The following is a 21,937-nucleotide window of genomic DNA, read 5'->3' on the forward strand; positions in this document are numbered from 1 at the left end:
TAAATGTACCCGCCACAAGCCTTTTTTTAACAAATGTAACTTCGTTCACTACTGACAGAGCATAACTGTACCCACGCGCTTACTTCCAAAGGAAACAATAAATATTAGTTTAAGTGAGACTGAAAAAAGAGAAACGAAGACTACATTCTCACGAGATGAAAGGCTAAACCAACATTAGGCCAGAGAACCGGACCAACTACTACAAAAACAGACAGAAGCGATATATCAGGGAAAAGACTTCGAAGCCAGAGAAACACCTAGAAATCTAACCGACAAGACAACTAATAAAGAAAAGCAGATGCAGCTACCACAAATCGAGCACTAATCAACATTTCAAAGTATGGATGAACAGATAAAAGCTAAAACAAAGTAAACCACAAGGAAGTACTATGATGCAATAGAAAACAAACAACTATTTAATGAAGCAGTGACACACAAACAAAAAAACTGAGGCCAGCCCCTGTATGGCCAATTGCCTTCTGAAAGGAGACCAAGGTTAAGAGAGGGATGCAACAGAGAGAGACAGACAGACAGAGAGAGAGAGAGACAGAGACAGAGACAGAGGGAGAGAGAGGCACACACGAACACACCAACTGTAAAACAAAACAGATTTAAATTAAAGAAAGCAGCCTCGTATGATTTGAAACATCTACACCAAAGTAGTTCTTGAAACAATAACATAAAGTAAAATTACAAATTATGTCTACAAGAATGACTCTAGGCAAGAGGCACAACTAATTAAAACCAAGAAAGGGGGAATGGAGAAGGGAAGATGACCAGCATGTGAAATACCTGGAGGGAGTAGGGAACCATACAACCATCAGAATAACCTCGAGCAACAAAAAAAAATCACTTTAAATAACTAAATCTTCAAGGATCGAAAACAGTGTTTACGAGGGGACACCTCTCAAGTGCTAACCACGCCACAGATGCTTGAGATGGAACTTAAGGTGTCCACAAAAACAGCGTGCACTTCCATAAAAATTAAATAGCATGTATGATTACACGGTACTCACATTTCATGTACAAAATGAAAAGAATATAAAATATTCAATTAAGCTCGTGGTAAGCGTTCTTGATAGTCTCCAACATCAGGATTCACTTTTAATTAATTCACTTGCTTTTCAGCTATTAAATTTATGGTCATCGGGGAAAAATAGAAGTTGACAGATGTAAGGTGGGAATAGTAGAACTGATCTAAAAATCCGGGTCCCAGCTTATTACGTCATCAATGCGTGGATAATCTGTTTCTTTTGTGAAGCTTTCACAATCGAAATTTCTAGTATCAACTGAGGATTCAACCTGAATAACGAAACACACGTCTTGGGTTAATATCTAGTTAGAAAACAATCAACGAAGGAACAACGAAAACCGATAAAAAATAAAATATTCAGATAGATAGACAAAAAATATAAAACAATGACAATGGCCAAAATACGATTCACTCAGTTTGCGATGATATTACTTTACGTGACCTACAAAAACCTGTCCATACATGCCGATATTGTATTTTAGTGTAAATAGATGTCAGAGCAAGATAAATGGGACAAATCACATATAAAAGTAATGCCCTGTATTCAGTCATCTTATGGGAGACAGGAACGAAAATACCACTGAGCCGTTCATTTTTTTGGTCCAAATAATGTGTTTGTTTTTAGAAACTGTAGTGTTAGCCGGTGCTTAAATATCGATATGCATCGGATGGCAATGAGGGACCGATTGCTTCTTTTAATGGGCTGCTGCTAACTGGGGTTCTTAAATCAGTTGTATGAAGCATCCACGTAATCCAATAAAGCTGGTATATCATGATTAACAGCCAATTCACATTAATTGTCTTGCAGTTTGTTTATTTCTGCATGTTGCTGTTTTTGTGGCCTTGTTTGTTTCTTTTTTTGTTTGGGTGTAGAGACGGGCATGGTTTAGAAAATAAAATGGAGAGAGAGAGAGAGAGAGAGAGAGAGATTATAACCGTTGGAATAAAAGGTGGTTCCATTATTCTGCCTCGTAAGTCCTCCCATTGAAATTCGTTAAACCATCCAAGCTTTGGTATTTCCTGCGCGGTGGGGCGTTTGACAGGATTATTTCTTGGAAAGAAAGGAAAGGGAATAAAGGTAATGCTTGAATGAAATTAATCAATATATCAATCATGCAGAGGGCGCATGGGTATTATAGGCATGTCTCTTTTGGCTTTAAATGTTTAATTGTTTAGTTATGACTTTGATTCATGGGCAATACCGTGTTATAAATATTAACATTCAATTATGTTCTACACTGCACCGTGATACAACAGACAAAAACATTATTGTCCTTCCATTCTTCGCACGTTACTTCAAATGGATGACGCCCCTGTCAGGTTTAAGGAACAGTGCATTTTCTGCATATTTTCTATGAGACAGATATGCAAAATTGTAAATATCGATATCTTTTTTGTGTTAATGGCAATAACGGAAAGTGCTATCCATGGAATCTGCAAGAGAATGCTTGATAATACCATTCTGATCATGCACGAGTGAATATTCTACCGTTATATGATTTGTGTCTATCTATCGAGAAAGACAGACAGACAGACAGTCAAGGACAGGGAGAAATTCGGGCTAACTTTCAAATCTCTATATATAGAGACAGACAAACAGATTAGATAACAACATTAAAAGGACAAATAAGATGATAATGAAACAGCTGCAAAATTCTTATTGACTTTGTCGTTATACGGACACGTTTGGCTACAGATGTTCAACCTACTCGTTATTTACGGCAAAAACAACTGAAAACATTATGTTTGTCTCTACGCATTTAAAGAAAATCTATGGTGAATTTTACAGTTTCATAAAAATTCAAAGTCTAGCGCTTCATATATTGTGATATGGTCGACCCTGTTTTCCCCTTTTTCAAATTGTCTAGAAGCAAATGAAAGCATAGAGGTATAGTTTCACGTATACAAACACTGAAACCCGTTCGGCAGAGTTATATATCTACTGAGGTGAGAAAAGAGAATCCTTAGTTGATGCACCGCTCTCATTTACTGGGACTTACCTAATTAATAATTTATTTTCTTTGTATCATAAATTGTGTTTAACCAGAATCCAGCGATAAGCTCTCAATCTGAGCTTTGGAAATGTGTTAATTTAAAATCCAGTAGGTTTTGGTTTTGTGTGCTTGGAGGTTAGATGTTTGTTGTCTTCGTTATGTTCTCGTTATATTTCTGGTATATAGCTAGTACGTTGAAATCAAAGACGAAAATACCTTCTTCCTTGTATAGTTTCCATTTAGAATCTACAGTGTTCCTATGTCACTTCGGTGGACAACAGCATCGATCCCTTTCAGATATGTGTAGTTTCCGTAAGAGACCTTCAAAAATGTTTCTTTTATTATTTGCAAAGACATCAGCATATCTCCTTCTTACCTGCACAATTTCCGTATGAAATCTTCAGCGATCTTTCTAATTTCGGTTGGGAAGACAACATCATTGATCCCCTTTATGATATTATTAAATATCTGCATGTCATTATCATCCTTGTCTGCAAATAAGGATCTGGAAGACGAAATACAATATTTGAAAGATAAGCAACTTCATGTGCTTACTAGGTACTTATAAATATGTACAGAAAGGATAACCTAAACAGACAGAAAGCATAGCAAAATCAAGAACTCATAAGGACTAAGTAATTTTCTACATTGATTTGAGATGCAAGACAATATATATCTGCTGACATGTTTTAACCAAGAATTATGTCTCCATCACGTGTCTTCTTTTTCGTCTTCTCTGAGTTATCTCACATAATGGAAATAAATTAGCACATGCTAGAAATAGAGACTGTACATATTTCACAATTGTATTTGTGAAGGCTCCAATGATTGTGCACGATGTCACAGGTTAACTACGTATTTACCATTTGCTGCATCCGATAATGGTAACTGAAAATGATTACTGACAGATGCATCCGTCAAATGACTAGGTAGAATGTAAAGTAGTGCATGAGATCATCTGTCGCAATGACTCAACTACTATCTTTTGTCCGAAGTAATTTTGCTGTAGCGGTCTCGGTTGAAGTACCAAAATATGCATTAGATACAGACGTATACACATTTCACATTAATTAATACCATTGCATGACTGTATTACTTATCATCCACGGGGTATAAGTTTAATCACATCCGTTATGTTATTGTTTTAAAAATAATGTATATAATGTATGCATTAAAGTTTAAAGGAGACCAGAAACCAATGGAAATATAGAATAATAATAAAAGTACTTTAGCAGAAAACCTTATTCTGAAGTATCATCTGCGACCGTAATACCAATATTTAAATATTGGCCTATCTTCTAGGAGCTGAATTTCCATGACCTCGTATGCAAAAGTTTCGAGCCTATTCGGTTACTATTGGGATGTGACGTCATAGTAGCAACTCAGCAACCCAAGTGGGAGTTGCCAGAGTAAAAGACAATGCCGTTTTGCGTTGCTTACGGGTGTAATAGAATATTAAGAAAAGCCTGTGGACAACATTTTTTTTGCGATCGATAAAGGCATAATGAAAGAATGGATACATTATTACAAACGAGTCGATTTTAAAGCAACACCAAACAGCACACTGTGCTCGTTACATTTCTAAAAGGAATGTTACGAGAGGGATTATGAAAAAATGGAAGCTGAAGGATACATAAATGCTAGGCCTAGAATAAAAGTTGGCGCTGTTCCAGACATACCTTTGGATATTATAAATCTTGGGAAAAGTGTTAAACGTGTGAGTTACGAAAATAGGCAGAAGGCCGAGTAAGTGACCACAAAATGCAACAATCAATTCACAGATCTTTTATCTACACCAACAGTGTTTAAAACAAATCTGATAGCCCGATACCCTGGGTCCATCTGGTTTTAGCTTCGGCCCATCCTGTATTTAAAGTGAGGTACCCGTAGGGCTTGTCGAAACAAAAATTGTTTGCCTGAGGAAACTTTGATCGCGCTGGCGAAATGAGCAAATGTATTTTCAGGAGGTTGACATACATGCCTTAACACGGCACAATCGAAATCAAATCACCACTGTCCAATGTGAAATTTAGATCTCATTTTAATCAAATGGAAGCTTTGCTAAAAATAAGATTCTAAACCTGCCGTCTTTCGAGAAAACAAAATCTTCAACAATCTTAAAAAATTAAAAATTAAAAACAAAATAATTTTCAGTGTATGCCTGTTACATGTAGTATGCATAAACGGTAACCTGTAATGATTGGAACTGATATAAAACTATCAGTTTGGCAGTTTAAATAGTAGCGATTAAAAGAAAAGAGGTCAACGGTTCACATTAACTGGCTGACAATATAAACTGGGATGGGGGTGGGGGGGGAGAAGAGATTATTGACCCATCCCCTTGTCCCAATGTGCGAGCGCCCATGGGACATGCCTTTTCTCCCTGTGATACGCCTTATTATTCCTACAGGACAAGCCCGGTTTGCATATTCTTGTCAGCTCTGGCTAAATTGCAAAATAGCTAAAGTTTTGATCCAAGTAAGCAAACAATAAAGCCGGTGTGACTAATCAACATAATCCTTATCCTTGCATTGATCTTGTGAAAACGACTGCCCTTCAGACATACTTCAAAGAAACCATGTTCGACAGTGTGCGTATGAAAGCACCATCAATTGATTGCCAAATAAACGATGCCTATTTTGTTGTTACTTACGATGCCATGGACTTCATTTTAGCTGTTCAAATTTGCAGTCACAAGTTACTGTACACGTGGCAACTGTTTTTCTCACGTTTTATTCCCCATCTTATTTACTTAGGTTTAAGTCTTAATCCATGTAACACTGTTTGCTGAATAAAATATTTATTATGAATTAGCTCTTTAAGGGCACATATGCTGCATGGTATATTTTGCTTTATTCCTTGTTTTAATTTAATCATAGTGATTAAACTTTACATATACGGTGGAGGAATGTCAGGTGTTAACTGGCCGAGTTTCTTTGGCGGAAATGGAAATGCGATTTTGTTTGCAGAGAAAATTTCACAGTGATCATTCGTTTAAGCTAATTAGTGACCATTTTTTAAAAAAAAATTTTTTTTTTTTTTACTATAGTACTGTTACTTGAATAATATTTAATCTTCACGTTCTATTTACTGAAGTAAAACTAAACTGTTGTGTGATGTTAATTATTTCGTCCAGTGCCGGATTTAGATGTGTGTGCGTGTGATTTGACAATTTTTCAGTCACATCGCCACAATGTCTGCAGTGTGGCAGTCTAGACTGGATTGCATACGTTATATCTATTTATAAATGGTTTGGGGTTGGGCTTTTTTCTTCTGACAAATGAAAAGTTGACAGACATAATGTAATAATCGGGACTTCGCTGAGAAAAATTAATGAGATAATACGAGATCGGGAGGTATTTCTCCCGGCTTGAGAGTTGACAGGTATGAACTGTCCGGGCTTGTGGAATTTCAGTCAGGGCTTGAGTTTATTTAAGTCACCAGCCCGGTGCAGGACACACGGTACTAATTCAACTCCATGAGTAAACATATGGAAACACCATCATATTTAAAATTCAATAACTTAAAATTTCTGGGTGCTGAGGATGAGACCTATAATTATCCATGTACATCTAACCTTGTTGTAAGCTTATGTTTGGAGAGCACCATATGAGCTGCGGCATTTTGTTTACATACATGTGCATGAAACACATGTTATTGATTCTGCACCAAATGAATCAGGTGCTACTTTCACTATCGAGTACTCCTGAGTCAAGCCTGTAAGAATGCTAAAATTGCATCAGTAGAAATTTGTCTATATTTTTTTAAAATTACATATAGTATAAGCTCTCAAAAGATATTTTTCCTAAAATTTTGATTTAAATTATTAACCAATTATGGACCACCAAACCCGTAAATCATTTCTAGACTGATTTACAGTTCTTCCGTATAATTAATACTGTGTGTTCTGCATGTGCCTAAGAAAATTCGTTTAGCACTGACCAGTACAGTACATAAACTATTATATTAGACAGCAGATTCAACTTTTGAATGTGCAACCCAAATGTGGTCTCCTCCTGTCTGCCTCGTTCGCCATGTTTATGTTTGTATTCGAGGACTGGCTAGTATTGCGTCACGGGACCACATGATCTGTCGTCTCATCAAAACTCGGAAAAACTCGGAATCGTGGTATCTTCCACGCAATATAATCACTACCCGCTTACGATATTTAATTTATTAACATGACAGTCGAATTAAAATCTCTAGAGAATTACATACCTAAAAGGAAAATTTTGATTTCTAGTCTCCTACAATTTTCTTAAGGTTAATACAAAATCGGTATAAATTAAATTTTCATTTAAATAGATTTTTAGTTTTAGTTTATTCGTTACTTTCGGTTCAGATATAAACGATGTACGTGTTTGTAAAAGAAAGACGTGGGTAGACAACTAGATTGTCTTCTTATATATTAAGCATATCATATTATTTATACGAAGAGGCGTAACTTAATCATTCATACATGATCGAGGCAGCTGTAACTGTTTTGACATGTGCGTTATTGCGAATTTAGCTGTATAAAAACACCAGAGGCTCGCGTACTGTATAAATGCATGTATTGCAGGCACAGGCTAGTTTTGGTGCACAGCAAACCGTTTATTACTCCCGTACACAGTGTTTGTCAATTCTTACCGGCCAGAAAGCATAGCAAAAACAAGAACTCCCAAGGACCAAATATCTGCCGCTGTGTCGTGTCCCTTTTTTAAAATGATCTCAGGGGCTATATAATCTGGCGTTCCACACATCGTCTGGGTCTTTTCACCTGGTCCGACCTTCTTGGCCATACCAAAGTCAATCTATTGAGAGAAAAAAAACGCATAAAATGGTATGTGTTATATGTAGCTGAAAAGCGGAGTGTATTCGGAAAGTACTTAGTAACCTTAACTTGACAATATCCACTATAAGTAATGAAAGGTGAAATGTTTACCTAACAAACCCATGCGTGAGGATGGGGATGATCTATCACTGATTCACCGAATGCGATCTAAATCAATCCGACATGTGTTGCAAATTATTTCTCTAAAGGTTTTACAAAACCCCTGTTAATTTGTGCATGACAATGGGCACTTAAATTAGTGCTATGAAACAAAAAGTTGCCAATCTATGCAAGAAAAGGATAAACAATATTACATAATGTTTTCTAACCACATAAAGAAATAATATTTATTATCAAACTGAAAGAATGAAACCCATTAATAAGAGCGCGATGTATAAGATTCAGTTTTAACGTGTCATAGAGACACGAAGGACTATTTGAGCAAGGCCACAAGTTCATCAATGTTAGAACATGCCTTCCACTTACATATCTAAAATGCAAAACAAAGTTTGACCAAAGAATGTTATTGATGGAGAGTTGAAGGCAATTATTTACATCATTATGAGAATAAAATCATTTCCGAGTATTGACTAAACTTATGCCGTATGTTTCATTCATTTTTCTACATACTTGATGAAATCCAGTACATTCGTTGTAAGGATAGATGAACCAAAACCAATTTTCTAAAATTGGTTTTGACGCACATCAGATTCATGTGTAAAGATTACAGTTCAAACATGTATGGTGCAAATTGTTGTAGACTTGTACTTATCAAAGGAAGAATCATTATTTGAATACAATTCTACTATAACAAGCAAGACATGGGTTGCCACTACCATAAGGCGACATAAAAAAATATTGAACAGGGAAAAATCTAAGTATCTCAAGTCGATTTTTTTCACATGTGTATCGTTTTTGTTGCTGTTGGGTGTTGGTGAAATATCTTAATCGGTTTGGGAATTATGATCTGCCAAAGAAATATATTTAAGAACATGCAGATGAAGTAATTGATGATGTCATATTTTCACTCCTCTGTATCACATTGGGGATAGGAGAGAAGAAACAAAAACATGAAGTCATCTACATTCCTTCCCATGCCAAATGTCTGCTAGGGGACAAAATTATTAATCATAGATTTCATAGATAGGACATTCGTATCTACAAAATATACAGGAAATTGACTAGGACCATGTGTTATGCTCCAAAAATGGATGTGTGATTGATGGATGAATGATCTGACAAATGGAGATGAATGTTCAGGTGATTTAATAGAAGAACTTTGAATATGGAACTGTACCTTTATACCGCTTGTCCAGTAAATGTATCATAAACGTTTTGGACATGATCTTAGTGTTAAGCCCCTACAACTAAATCGGGGATAAAGGAATGAATGACAAATAAATTAATGAAATGCAGAAAATACAACCGAATTACGATTTTGGAATATTTACCAAAGATCATTTATATATCTCAAACGACTTTGGAGTTGTGATCTGGAAAGGTCCTTATAACCAACAAATGTATCAACAGGATAAACTGCCGAAAGATTTTACAAATATTGGAAATGAAGCACTGTGAAAACCATAAGGCAGATATGAGCCACTAGCCCAATATGTGTTTCAAGTTTCTTAGAAATACATCGATTTTTTTGCGATATACTCCGGACCTTAGAATTGACAAAGAGGGTTTACGTGGAGACAAACGGACAAAGCGTTAGCTACATCCATTTGTCGTGGAGTGGGTATAAGGAATAAAACCGAACAAGAAATGGTCATGCTCTTGACTTACGGTGTCGTTTTTATTTATGATAACAGCAACTTCATATCAACTCGTGATATATATTGAGACAGTTATAATGATTATTTAAAATTCGATCCGACAGAAGAATGTAAATTGCCTCAGTGAATGGGAATATATATATATATATATATATATATATATATATATATATATATATATATATATATATATATATATATATATATCAGTTTTGCATGTATTGTGGAGTCCAAGAGTACGTATCTCAGAGTAAAAATATATAGGTATACATATAAGTTTTGCATATGCCATGTAGTCCAGGAGTACGTATTTCAAAGTAACATTAGAGGTATACATATTATTTTTACACTTCCTTTGTAATCCAGGGGCATGTATTTGAGAGCAAAATATAGAAGTATTTTTATGTTACTTGTTTAGGTTCGAATAAACAGTAAGAGAAGAAAGAATGATAACAACAAGCTTAAAAAAATACATAAATTTATTTCCATGGAAAAATTCTGTGAAAATAATAAAAAAATATGAACTTACGGTTTTATAGAAACAAATCCAAAATTAATCCAAGAATTACCGAAGAATACATTTTTTAAGTCCTAATAACAAAATGTCCTACGGATTTCACGTTCGAATCCCGACGAAGAATACAAGATGGAAGAAGATGACGTATGCTACATTCTGTAGTGTTACATTCTGTAGTGTTGAAGTCTACAGTTACTTATAGAAATACAATTTATCATGTCGGTCTTGGAAATCCAAATTAAATTTGTTAGCAATGTCTTTTCAAATTTTCTCTGTGATGACTTCTTAAAATATTTCCAGAGAATTAATTCTTTCGAAATCTAACTGATCTGAAGAAAATTATAACTCAGAATCTAGCTACAAAAAAATAACATTAGTGTAAAAAGCTCAAAACAGAAGTCTCTCTCGACGCATCTTTATTGGAACTAACGGATGCACAGTAATGGAAAAATTGCGAAACACAGGGCCATATGACCGTGTTTACATCTGAAAAAAATCACGTGCACATAATATGGCCTTGATTAGGCGAGTGGTTTTACTCTTAGAATAAAATAAAATAAAATTGTTTACATCTTGAATCATGACCTTGACAACAACCAATCATTTTAAAATAAAATAGAACTTATTTACGTGTTTGCTACTAACTTTGAATCAAGGTTAGGTTCTAGGTCAAATCCTGGTGTTTACGAAAGAATGATTCATGTCAACTGATTTCCTGGAAAATTTTTTTATCTCCAGTGAATAAAGTTACATTATAATAGCATATAAGAGAATGCAAAATTTAAAACTGACAAACAATTAAAGTAAAATAAATATGAATTAAATCAGATATACGTAACAGTATATATACCATTTTTGCACATGCTCTGGAGTCCAAAAGTACGTATTTGAGAGTACCAATACCAAAATATATAAAATCAATTTTGCATATGCTTTTGGAGTCCAGGAATATTCATTTGAGAGTACAAAGATATATATATATATATATATATATATATATATATATATATATATATATATATATATATATATACCAGTTTTGCATACGATCTGGAGTCAGGATTACATATATGAGAGTATAAATGTGTAGGTATACATACCAGTTTTGCATATCCTTTGGAGTCCAGGAGTACGTTTGCGAGCTGTAGATCTCTATGGATGATTCCTTTTGAGTGTATGAAGCTGACTGCCTCTACTATACAGGCTGTGTAGAATTTTGCAGCTGTATGACTAAAGTGCTTTCTATAACAAAAAAGCAACAAATTTAGAAGCGTAAAGGAGTATAGCATTAGACTTTGGTCAAGGTCGACATACATTGCGTTCTATGAAGATTTATATTAAAGCCATCAGACCATTCTAGGGCATTCATCTCCTTCCAGAGAATATCAACAACTCACATCTCCAACAAATATTTTTTCATTCAGAAAATACAAAACGTGAAATTTTTCTCAAAAGTCATATTCATCAAATATTTTAAGTTCCTCGCCGTTTCTACTATCCACAGGGTCTAAATAAAATTATGAAAATCTAAAAAACTATATAACTAGAATAATTCAACATCTGCAACTCTTAAAAAAGCAATTTTACAGTTGTGATTTTTACGTATTTTGTGTATTGAACTGATAACGTCGAGAGTCACATGACATTAGTTCAAAATATTTATAACTAATACGTATGTGTTAATTAAGGCAGTGACGTAGGAGGTCGAGTCGTAGCACCCAAACTGTACTTGTGAGAAAATAAGCTGAATAAAAGTAAATATTTTTGTCACATTTGTTCAATGAGTGTTATATCTAAATAACAACAAATTAATTAATTTTGTTTATAAGGATAACCTTTAACCTTGGAAAAAGAATTTGTTACAGCTGATGTGACTAATGCGTGTAGATCACGTAGACAACCGGATCGCGATTATATTTGACAGAAAATTTAGTTTCCTGTCCTTAATTAATCCCCGTGATCGTGTTGTAAGGTTTGAAGAAAGCCCATCAATGATGAATTTATAAAATGATACAAGCGTATAATACAAACACGGCCAGTACTGCTAATAGTGTCCTAAAGTTGAGGGATAAAGGCCATTTTGTATCTCATTTAAATAAGGGCTCACTTGAAATGACCTGAATGTAACACGTAGCCAATGTTTGTTTCAACAGGAAACTTATGGTAAAAACAGTGTACAAGGAAGAAATCACAGCTGCTAGATAACACGATTTACAAAATTAGCGCCGCCATCCATAGCAAGTATACACGCACAAGTAGAATAAATGCAGTAAAATCGATCTCCGTTTCTTCAGATAATTTTTATGATGACATAAATATGCACGTTTGTATCATCAAATTATTGTGCACCTATAAGAGAAAGATGACCTCTACAGTGCCACGTACGAAAGTGTTAGTTGATGTTTCTTATTCATTTAAATTTGGATTTTAACCCCATCCTTTAATTGTTAGCTTTCTTGAAAAACAAACAAACAATTACGGTAATAAAATCTAAATCAGCAGTGTATAAGATTGTTTAACTTACTCTTCATTTAACAAGGTGAACAGCTCGCCTCCAAGACAAGGCTCCATTAACAGGTACAGATGTTCATCATCCTTAAACGTTTTATGCAACCTGGAAGAAAAAAAATTGTGAAAGAAACATAGCTCCATATCTGTTATTTGATCATACCTACCTTATAACTATCATCTACGAAATACTATAATTGTATTAACATGTTCAACTGAAGATGCCTTAATTACAAATATTTTAAATGGGTACAATAGCTACTGAATTTTCGTCAGGTCTAAATGTCGATAAGATTCTTAAATTTTTTCATGACGCTTTTGTCATTTGTATGAGTTTGATTATTCGTTTGCAGCTTCCACGTGAGACTCGATATTTTATTAAAAGGAATGCATTTAATTATATTATATCATACCCGACTTGTTTGTAACGTCTTTATAGGCCAAGGATTTCATGTCTTAATATAGCACGATTGCTTAATTGTTATTGTCTCTCATCCTATGGAATTTATGCACATGAGAAGATCAATTTGTGTTGGACTATGGCGAATCTCGGTGGACAAGTAATTTTGTAACATGATCTCCTTGCGCAATATGCAAACGTGATGCACGTGTTTTTGTACTTTTTCTTCATTTCTTTTAATTCAGTCTTTTTACAATCATGATAGTTAATGTAATCTAATGATTCTCACCTTTTACAAATTTACTGTTTCTTAATGAACAAATTCTATCCAACACTCCTATTTAATATATTGAAACTCTAAAAAGTAAATTGCCTCGAAATAAGCATAACAACTAAACATTTACCGTCTTTCCTAAAAGTGAGTGACCCAAAAATGACTGCTCACTTACTATTTTGTCCAGCTTTAATTGACAACAATGCTTAGATATCATGGAGTGTTCACTGAAGTGAAAAACTTAATGCAACCTAGAAAATAGTTACTGTGCAAATGGGATCCGAAGTGAAATGAATTCGGTTTTCGTTTGGATAATACGTATGGCTCAATAGCAAACCAATGCATATGTAGACCCAAAGAGTTTAAACCAATACATGTATAGACGCAGTCAATTCAAACCAGTACAAGTATAGTCCCAAACAGTTCAAACCAAAACAAGTATAGACCCAAACAGTTCAATCCAATAGAAACATAGACCCAAATCGTTCAATCCAATACAACTATAGAACCAAACAGTTAAACCAAACAATGTATAGTCCCAAAGAGTTTAAACCAGTACAAGTATAGACCCAAAGATTGTAAACGAATACAAGTATAGGCCCATTCAGTTCACGCCAATACAAGTATAGACCCAAACAGCTCAAACCAAACAAAGTATAGACCCAACCAGTTAAAAAAAAAGCTATTCCAAATTTGAGAATGATCAAGTGACATGAAACACTAGGTCGGTCTTCCGTAATGCATACCAACAAGCTTATCGAATTTCTTTTGTCTACATCAAGTGGTCATTGCATTAAATATGCTAAGAAGATAACGTGCGTACCAGGTTTTGTTCGTCTACTTGAAACTGATTTTGCTTCATCGTGCTAACAAGGATTTTGTCAAAAAGAAAGTTCAAAATGACGAATAAGCAGTTTTCATATCCTTTCCAAGAGTATGTAAATATGTATACGGCTTCCTCTTGCAATTGAATTTCTTTCGTTCTTTATTTAGGCAATCGTCATAAAGAGAACAAAATTTTAAAAAATGACAATTGGACAAACAAAACGACACCAACATCTCATATTAAGGACATCTACAAGCAGTGGGAGCATGGAAAATAAAAATCATAATCTTACCTTACAATGAAATCTGATCTCAATTCCGCCATAATGTTCTTTTCATTCAGGACCTGTGTTTGTTGGCCGATTGCTACGATGTGCTGCTTGTTGAGGATCTTTAGAGCATACGTATCCTTGCTGTTATTGTTTTCCTGCACCTGAAAATTATTCACATACGTAATATATACTATTTCAAGGTATTGTCTTTCCTCAAGACGTGCAGTTGTGTTCTACGATTTAAGGTATTGTCTTTTCTGAAGACTTTTATATGTGTTGTACAATTTAAAGGTATTGTCTTCACTCAAGACTTGTATCTGTGTAGTATATTTTCACAGTGTTGTGTTGACGTACTACAACCAAAGTCATTTACAATCAATGCACATTATCAACCAGCCGATTCTCACCGTTGACTTTATTGATTTTTTCTAGGATCAAATGATGATCGATGAGTATATATCAAAGTGTAACTTGTACCCAATCAGTCGCCAAAAAATAAAATTTGAGTGGTTTGTGTTAGATTTGTGAGTGATTAATAAAATATGCACGTTAATCCAACCAAATCATAATCATTTAATCCTTTTAATTCCAAGTTTCATCCTTTTGACGTCAACATAGCGGATTCCATTAAATCAGCGTCTGCATTAAAGTAGTACGTAGTATTTTTTTATGCAGATTAATATCAACGTCTTTGCTAGCTATGAGTCACCATCATAATTTATTACGCAAACATGCTTTATGTTTTTCCTTTCATTCTTATTGCTTTCTATGCAGTTCGACCGCATCCATTTTCAGCGAGATCCCCCGCTTTTGCTTCGTGCGACCATTATACTAATAACAACTACATTATAAACAAAATGTCGAAAGAAAATGTAGTAGTTTATGAGGTACTCATGCCCTTAAAAGCCTGCCATATTCTTTATCTGCAAAACAGGGTTATAGTTTCAGTGGATAAAGGACGTGCAATTGCAAATGTTTTTGAACCACTAATTGGAGGTTTTGTTTGCCTGTGCCAAATTTGATCCCGAGCCTTCAAAAAATCAGTTGATACAGTGAAGCCTTGATCGAAAAGCAATGGAAGCAGTATGGGAACAAAATGTATGTCCCATGATTAGTTTATATGATATGTGACTCTACCAACTTCTGTTATTGTATAGGGATTAAAAGTGACCAACCTGGAAAAGAGTGAATGATTAACAGACGAACAAACTTGATATATCCCACTTTTCTTCAAAGATACGAGGAGTTTAGTTGGATGTGATATTTTACATCATAACACTGAAGTAAAGGGCTTTGCCCAAGGACAATACAATGTACCCGATCTGGCTCATCCTATGGTAGGATTCGAAGCAGTATTCTTTCGGTCTTGAGCCTGTGACGCCAAACGAATGACCCACCGCGTCGAGTACATTCATTAGTTGTTCTTACGACAGGCAGGATTATACATAGGGACGAAAAGAGGAGAAACACAAATTGGAGAATAAAGTACTTACCAATATTACCCTTCCAAAACCTCCAACACCCAGCGGTGTTACTATATGCAGGTCTTGTAGCTTCAAGTTTGCCATTTCTGTTTCTAAACTAGAAGAACGAAACAGCAGAAGGTCATTAACGGAACAAATAAAAACATAAGAAATCTCAGACAAATATATTACCTGATCATGTTGCATTAGGATAACTTTCTTTCCTACCTCAACATCACTCCTCTCGTAAAGACGTAAAATGTATTTCTGACTATGGGTTATATAGACAACTGGAAGCAACTCTTAAAGGTTAATCACCCTTCCACCCGGCAGGCGCCCACCATTATATCCTGTTAAAACCAGTTTTCGCTTTCGCTGCCCTGTGCTCATCCGTTCTTCGAACATACCAATTCATCTTGATATATTTTATACCTTAACTTATGTCACTCACATTTACAGCAGTGCAGGAAGTTCAAAAGTTGTTTGATATGATGCGTACAATATTTTTCTAAAAAACTCCGGACAATTGATAAATATTTTTAAAATTATCGTACTGATTAATTTTCCTCACATATGACTTCGAACGGCAAATAACATTTTCACTGGTAGAATTTCCAGGTCACTATTTTTACTCTTAACGCATTTCCTCTAATTATAGCTCTTTTTATATCGCGGTTATTATTAAATGCCAATTTGAACTCGCTTTTGATATGCAGTTCATGCAATGGAAATCAGCACAATCACATTGTGGCTTTCATATCGTCTGCACCTCTGCAATTCGTTCAAAACGGAAATCAGTTTAAAAGTGATTTGGATCTAAAATGGGGCCGTCTGGATGATATTTCAAAGTTTGGATATTGTCGTCCTTTAGGAATGATCAAGAGGAGCTAGAAGTGTTTTTATTTTTATTTTTATAAGAGCACATCTGAACTAAGGCCAAACTGAATATTCTATAACCCAAAATAAACCTATCCATCAAACAGAATAAGTAAAGGGAACCAAAAGTTCTTTTAACGATGCCTAATATATACAAGGTCATTTTAAGTAGCCAGTATAACCAGTGAGGAAAACCTGGGAATTTGTTTTCTTTCACGTTCTAACACTATAAAAAGATACGAAACTGGAGAGCGACACCATAGACATAAAGACATTTTTATCCAAGATGGCTGGATTCAGAGGTAGTAAAATGTTATCTAATGTAATGTGATCAGTTACTTATTATAGGAGAAACATGACTTAATGAAAACAATTTCCTTTCTCAAACTTAAAAGACAAACCGGGGTGTCAATGACTCCGTGGATGTATGACATACTGCATGTAATACGCAGAAAATGCCGCATGCGAGGCATTGAAATAAAAATATATATTGATGATATTAAAATACGTATTATGTTGGAAACTATTAATCCTTAAATCTCCTAAATAGTTATCGTTGCATGATAACGCATGTTCTGATAAAAAAAATTGAATCTGTTTTCATGATCTAAACTCAGCAGGAGCTAATCACAGTTTAAATTCAATGTTATGAAGTTAATATGTGCCTTTTCATATTTCTTTTATAATAAAAATTGCGCACATTTTAAATAAAGTCTGATAGTAAATAAATGATCAATGAGTTTAAGAATATTTTAAATACATTTTAATTTAAATCCTGTTTCATTTTCAGTAGCACGCTTTAACATGCAATGCATGAAAATCAGTTAAAAGAGTAACATATTTCTAGTAAATAAAATTACACATTTTAGTTAACATAGTGTTAAAAACTTAATTCTGTAGTAAAAGAAAAAGTTTAAAAAATGTCAACAATTAAAGAGAAGGATAATCATGAACATGCAAAATGCACCTGTACCTTTGATATTATGTATTAATTATCCGATATAAAATATTAAATTTTGAAATGATTGAGTGTCCGTACTCGACTCAGACTCATGATATAACTTTTGCATCACCTTGGTTACGTTATAGACAGCGCGTTTATTATAGAAAAATACATGTTCTGAGAATAGGAATTATAGAAAAGAAATGGATGTGAAAAATTTGATCAATGTAAAGAGGGTATTAAATGCTATATTGTAGTTTCACGACGATTCTCGTGAATTGACACATCTATGTCGACACAATGAGGTAGCAGTTTTTGTAAAACGGGATTTTCTGGCCCATTTTATCACTTTATTACAGTTTCATTTTCGTTTTTTTTTTCTAATAATTCCATTCTACTTGCATGAAAAACGAAAAGTAATAACTTTTTATTGCATTTTTACATAGGATACAGTGGAAACTGTTTAGGTGTTAAACCATTATCTTTCAATCACACGAGCGAACCCCAACAGATGAGATTACGTAACCATCCACAGGTGTCCCGGGAGAAGACATAATTTGTAGGATCATAAAGTCTGTTTCCGTGTCTAACAAGGAGTTACCTTCCCACAGTAGGTATTTGTATAACCAGGGTCGGCGTTACCATATGGTATCACGGTACCAATTGTTTTTCCATATACCTCAATGCTAATGTTCTGTGAAATAAATATACTTTCTGTCCTACTTGGACATGCATGTCACACACTGCCATATAGAACAATGCTAGATTGTCAATTTGACAATGACATAACCAGGTACTCCGTTGCATTTAAGAGAGATAACTCTACTGGAACTAGACAGGGGTAAGAGTTATCTAGTCACAACAAGCACATTTTCAGCCATGTGTACCATATTTTAAAAAAATCATAAAAAATACAAAATATGATCTAGATAGAAATTAACACAAACTCACATGTTGCCAAGAGGCTCAACATTTTTTTAAGCCAAACAGAAAGTACAACTCTTACATAATGCACCAATCACAGCTAGTGTTGTTCTTTAATTCTGAATACAATGTTCCATACACCTTAAGCTCCGCCCACCTGGACTTGCGCAATTGGTACCGTTATACCATATAGGCAAACTAGGCAGCTGCCTAGGGCGCTGATTTCAAGGGGGCGCATTTTTTAAAAAAATGTATTGTTTATAAATTTTGAAATTGATATTTCGGGGGGTGGGGTGGGGGCGCCAGAATCTAACCTTGCCTTGGGCGCCAGACAGTCTGGCCGCGTCTGGCAAAGGCCCTGTGTATAACAATGCATTGTAAATAACATGTGAAGTCTTTTTCCTGTTCAGTTGATGATAGTTATTATTAATACCAATAACAAGTAGAACAACACGGCTGTGTTTCGTATTTTAGAACTCCACAATTATATCGGCAACTCGTTCACTACAATAAGTTAAAATGCATAAACCCCAGGTTCTGCCTTACATTATTTTAACTGTCTAACATGGGGAGACAGTCCGCGGCTCATAAGGGAGATAATGTACTCAATTGACTGATAGACGGTGGATGACAGATAAAGTTTGCATTTGCAATTAGTGAGTTATAAATAATGCTGCAGAAATGAGCCATTCCTAACTTACTCAGCATGACGGGAAGACGGTGGGTCTGCAGAGGTGATCGTACTCAGATCTATCGCCGAAAAGGCTGTCACGTCACCACATTTATCCTGAAATAACAATTGGAAAGAATAGAGTATGTGGGTATTTATTTGACGCAATGCTAAAAATGTGTCCGATTGTTGAAACTATAAGCTCTTTTAACAATTTCTATAGTGTTTACTGTTGGATATAAACAGGGAAAAATTTCCTTTCTGTTTTCCAATTTTCAAGTTTAAAAAAACTGGTTATGTTCATTTGGTCAAAACATCGTAAAAATTTCATGACGTTTCGTCTAAAAAATAAAAGTTGTCTAGCTCATATATTCAGTAGAAAGAAAATGTGTATACACACAGTGAGTTGCGGTTTGAAAACGGCTTGGACCAGCAAAGATTTTATGCCGTAATATCTTGAGCAAAGTACTTGACTCCAGGAGTCAGTTACGTCCTGGTGTGAATTTTAGCACCAGTTAGTTAATAATCCATAGTCTCATTGCAATCTTCTGTCATTTAGACCACAAGTTCTTCCGCCCCCCACCCCGGTCGGCCGACCCGTTCAAGTCCCAAGCCGTCACACGGAGATTGTATTTCGCTTGCTATGATATAAACTGTATCTTTTCATTGCGTGCTTGAAAATCTAAAATTTGCTCAATATATCTTTAAATATTTCACTGCAAATGTATGTTTTTAAATACTTCATCTTTCATGATTTCCAAGGTCAAAGGGATGGGGTTAAAATATGAAGTACATTTTGTAAATGGTAATTAAATAAACAACATAAGTACTAGGTTTTGTGGCTTTCAACCACGTAATTTCAGAGTTCTGGACAGACTATGAGAAACAGAAGCCATCACTATACCCCTTTCGCTAAAGACTGGATAAAACCTGTATTGGAAGTATATAACATAGAGACTGAGCTTGATGTAACTTACACAGTTTAATTTTAATTACTCACCTAAAATATATTAATACGATTTCATTGCACAAATCGGGGCCTGATTAAAACGATTTCTATATGTGTAACTATTTGTATTAACATATTTCATGAAATATTTACAGTTACCAAACGATATCTTACATAATCATTCCAGTTAGAAATTGTTTAACTCCAGTAGAATATGACATTGACCCATTGCAACTTGAACCATTACGATAATTTAAATATACTGCTTGTGAGAGGGCCGATTTGCCAGTACTAATCAATCAATCAATAAGGATATAACCGCCTATGAGAATAAATAAATAAATAAATAAATAAATAAATAAATAAATAATAAACCATTGTAATTTCTGAAGAATTCTAAAAGACAAAGACGATACAGCGCATTCTTTACTTTATGCTCTTGCTATACAAGTGACTAACTGTTTAAAAACAGGCCCCAGTTAAAAAGAACTGCAATATGTGTTCATTGTTCAATACTCTCTCTCTCTCTCTCTCTCTCTCTCTTCGCGCGCGCATACACGACGATGCATTTTGTCGTACTTACCACATCAGCACTTTCCAGATCTTCGCATCGCTTTCTTTTTCTGTTCTTCTTCCTTACAACACAGCAGAGGGTATTTACTACCCACTTTTTTAAATTTGACATCCATCGGAATCTCATCGATTTCGTTTTCATGACTATATATATTTGCTTCTTTTAACTTATCAAATGTAATCCAGACCTGAAAGCTAGCTAGCTCTCTTGGTTACTACCCTGCTTCTACGTGACGTCATTCATGGCGCAGGTATTGTTGACGTCATGCTGCGACAAGAAAACGTATACATTCATATGTTTGTATAATGTCATCTATGAGTTTATTAAAATAGGTAAAATACGATTTAAAAAACAAACTTGTATTTTAGTGGGGAAATAATAAAATAATCAATATTTAATTTCTGCAATGACAAAATAAAGTCAGCATCGTGTATATAACTTCAGTTATATAGGACAAATTAATATCTATACACGTTGTTCACAACCTTTTCGAGAATGAAGGCCCTACTTAATTTCAAATGAAATTTCGCGGACTTCTACATGCTAATAGTTGTACTTTTATGCTGACTTCGAACAACCACGCGGTTCCTCGGGGATTTACGGCCTAGTGCTTGTGAATCATTGGTCTATACTGCTATACTGAATAATATTAGTGCAAGGGACCAAAGGTCTGTGTTCGCTTTTATGAATTCTACTTTTCCATGATGATTTAATAGAAGGGACACGATATATTAATACGCAGAGGTGAAAGATATTGTACTACATTTAGAAAGAAAGAAGACGAAAAAACCCACTTCATTTTACTTTTACACTGCATTAAAGCCCTGTGCCAAGAATATGATTAGTTCATTTCAAGTGAGTTTGTACTAAAACAGTTTAAACTTATTTGACAACCTGGCTTTTAAAGTATTACCTAATCGACAGAATAGAAACAAAAAAAAGTGACATACATACCTTAAATATGAACAAAGCGACTAGTATAGTAGTAGTAGTAGCAGCAATAGTAGTAGTAACTGCAGCAGCAATAGTAGTAGTAGTAGATAGGGTTATAGTATTTGTAGTATATTAAACAATACATCTTGTTCACTTATTTATGGAAGAATCTCATTGGTATTGGCATATTC

The 21,937-nt window shown here is 34.7% G+C and overlaps 1 protein-coding gene across 1 annotated transcript; it reads right to left on the reverse strand.

Moving 5' to 3' along the window:
* Nucleotides 1–281: 281 nt before the first annotated feature.
* Nucleotides 282–20,881, reverse strand: LOC149774417 (cGMP-dependent protein kinase 1-like). The gene is made up of 10 exons (XM_089945288.1): nucleotides 20,823–20,881; nucleotides 19,322–19,407; nucleotides 15,908–15,995; nucleotides 14,436–14,575; nucleotides 12,660–12,749; nucleotides 11,236–11,377; nucleotides 7,657–7,820; nucleotides 3,404–3,532; nucleotides 1,970–2,084; nucleotides 282–359 (listed from the first exon to the last, which is right to left on the reverse strand). Exons 3-10 carry the CDS (start codon nucleotides 15,980–15,982, stop codon nucleotides 282–284), a joined length of 933 nt encoding a protein of 310 aa, XP_089801414.1. The 5' UTR covers nucleotides 15,983–15,995; nucleotides 19,322–19,407; nucleotides 20,823–20,881.
* Between the last annotated feature and the right edge of the window lie 1,056 nt (nucleotides 20,882–21,937).

The sequence above is a fragment of the Sinohyriopsis cumingii genome, unplaced genomic scaffold, assembly GCF_028554795.1.
Source record: "Sinohyriopsis cumingii isolate HCF-2022 unplaced genomic scaffold, ASM2855479v2 utg000229l, whole genome shotgun sequence".
Lineage (NCBI taxonomy): Eukaryota > Metazoa > Mollusca > Bivalvia > Unionida > Unionidae > Sinohyriopsis > Sinohyriopsis cumingii.

What these genes read in the sequence shown, in the direction of transcription:
- LOC149774417 (XM_089945288.1), bottom strand. Translation starts at nt 15,982, where the DNA reads ATGGCAAACTTGAAGCTACAAGACCTGCATATAGTAACACCGCTGGGT. An exon ending in AGATCAGATTTCATTGTAAG is followed by an intron (nt 12,750 to 14,435) that starts GTAAGATTATGA and finishes TTTTTCTTCCAG; the next exon opens with GTTGCATAAAACGTTTAAGG. An exon ending in TTCATACGGAAATTGTGCAG is followed by an intron (nt 2,085 to 3,403) that starts GTAAGAAGGAGA and finishes TTTCTTTCCAAG; the next exon opens with AAATAATCCTGTCAAACGCC.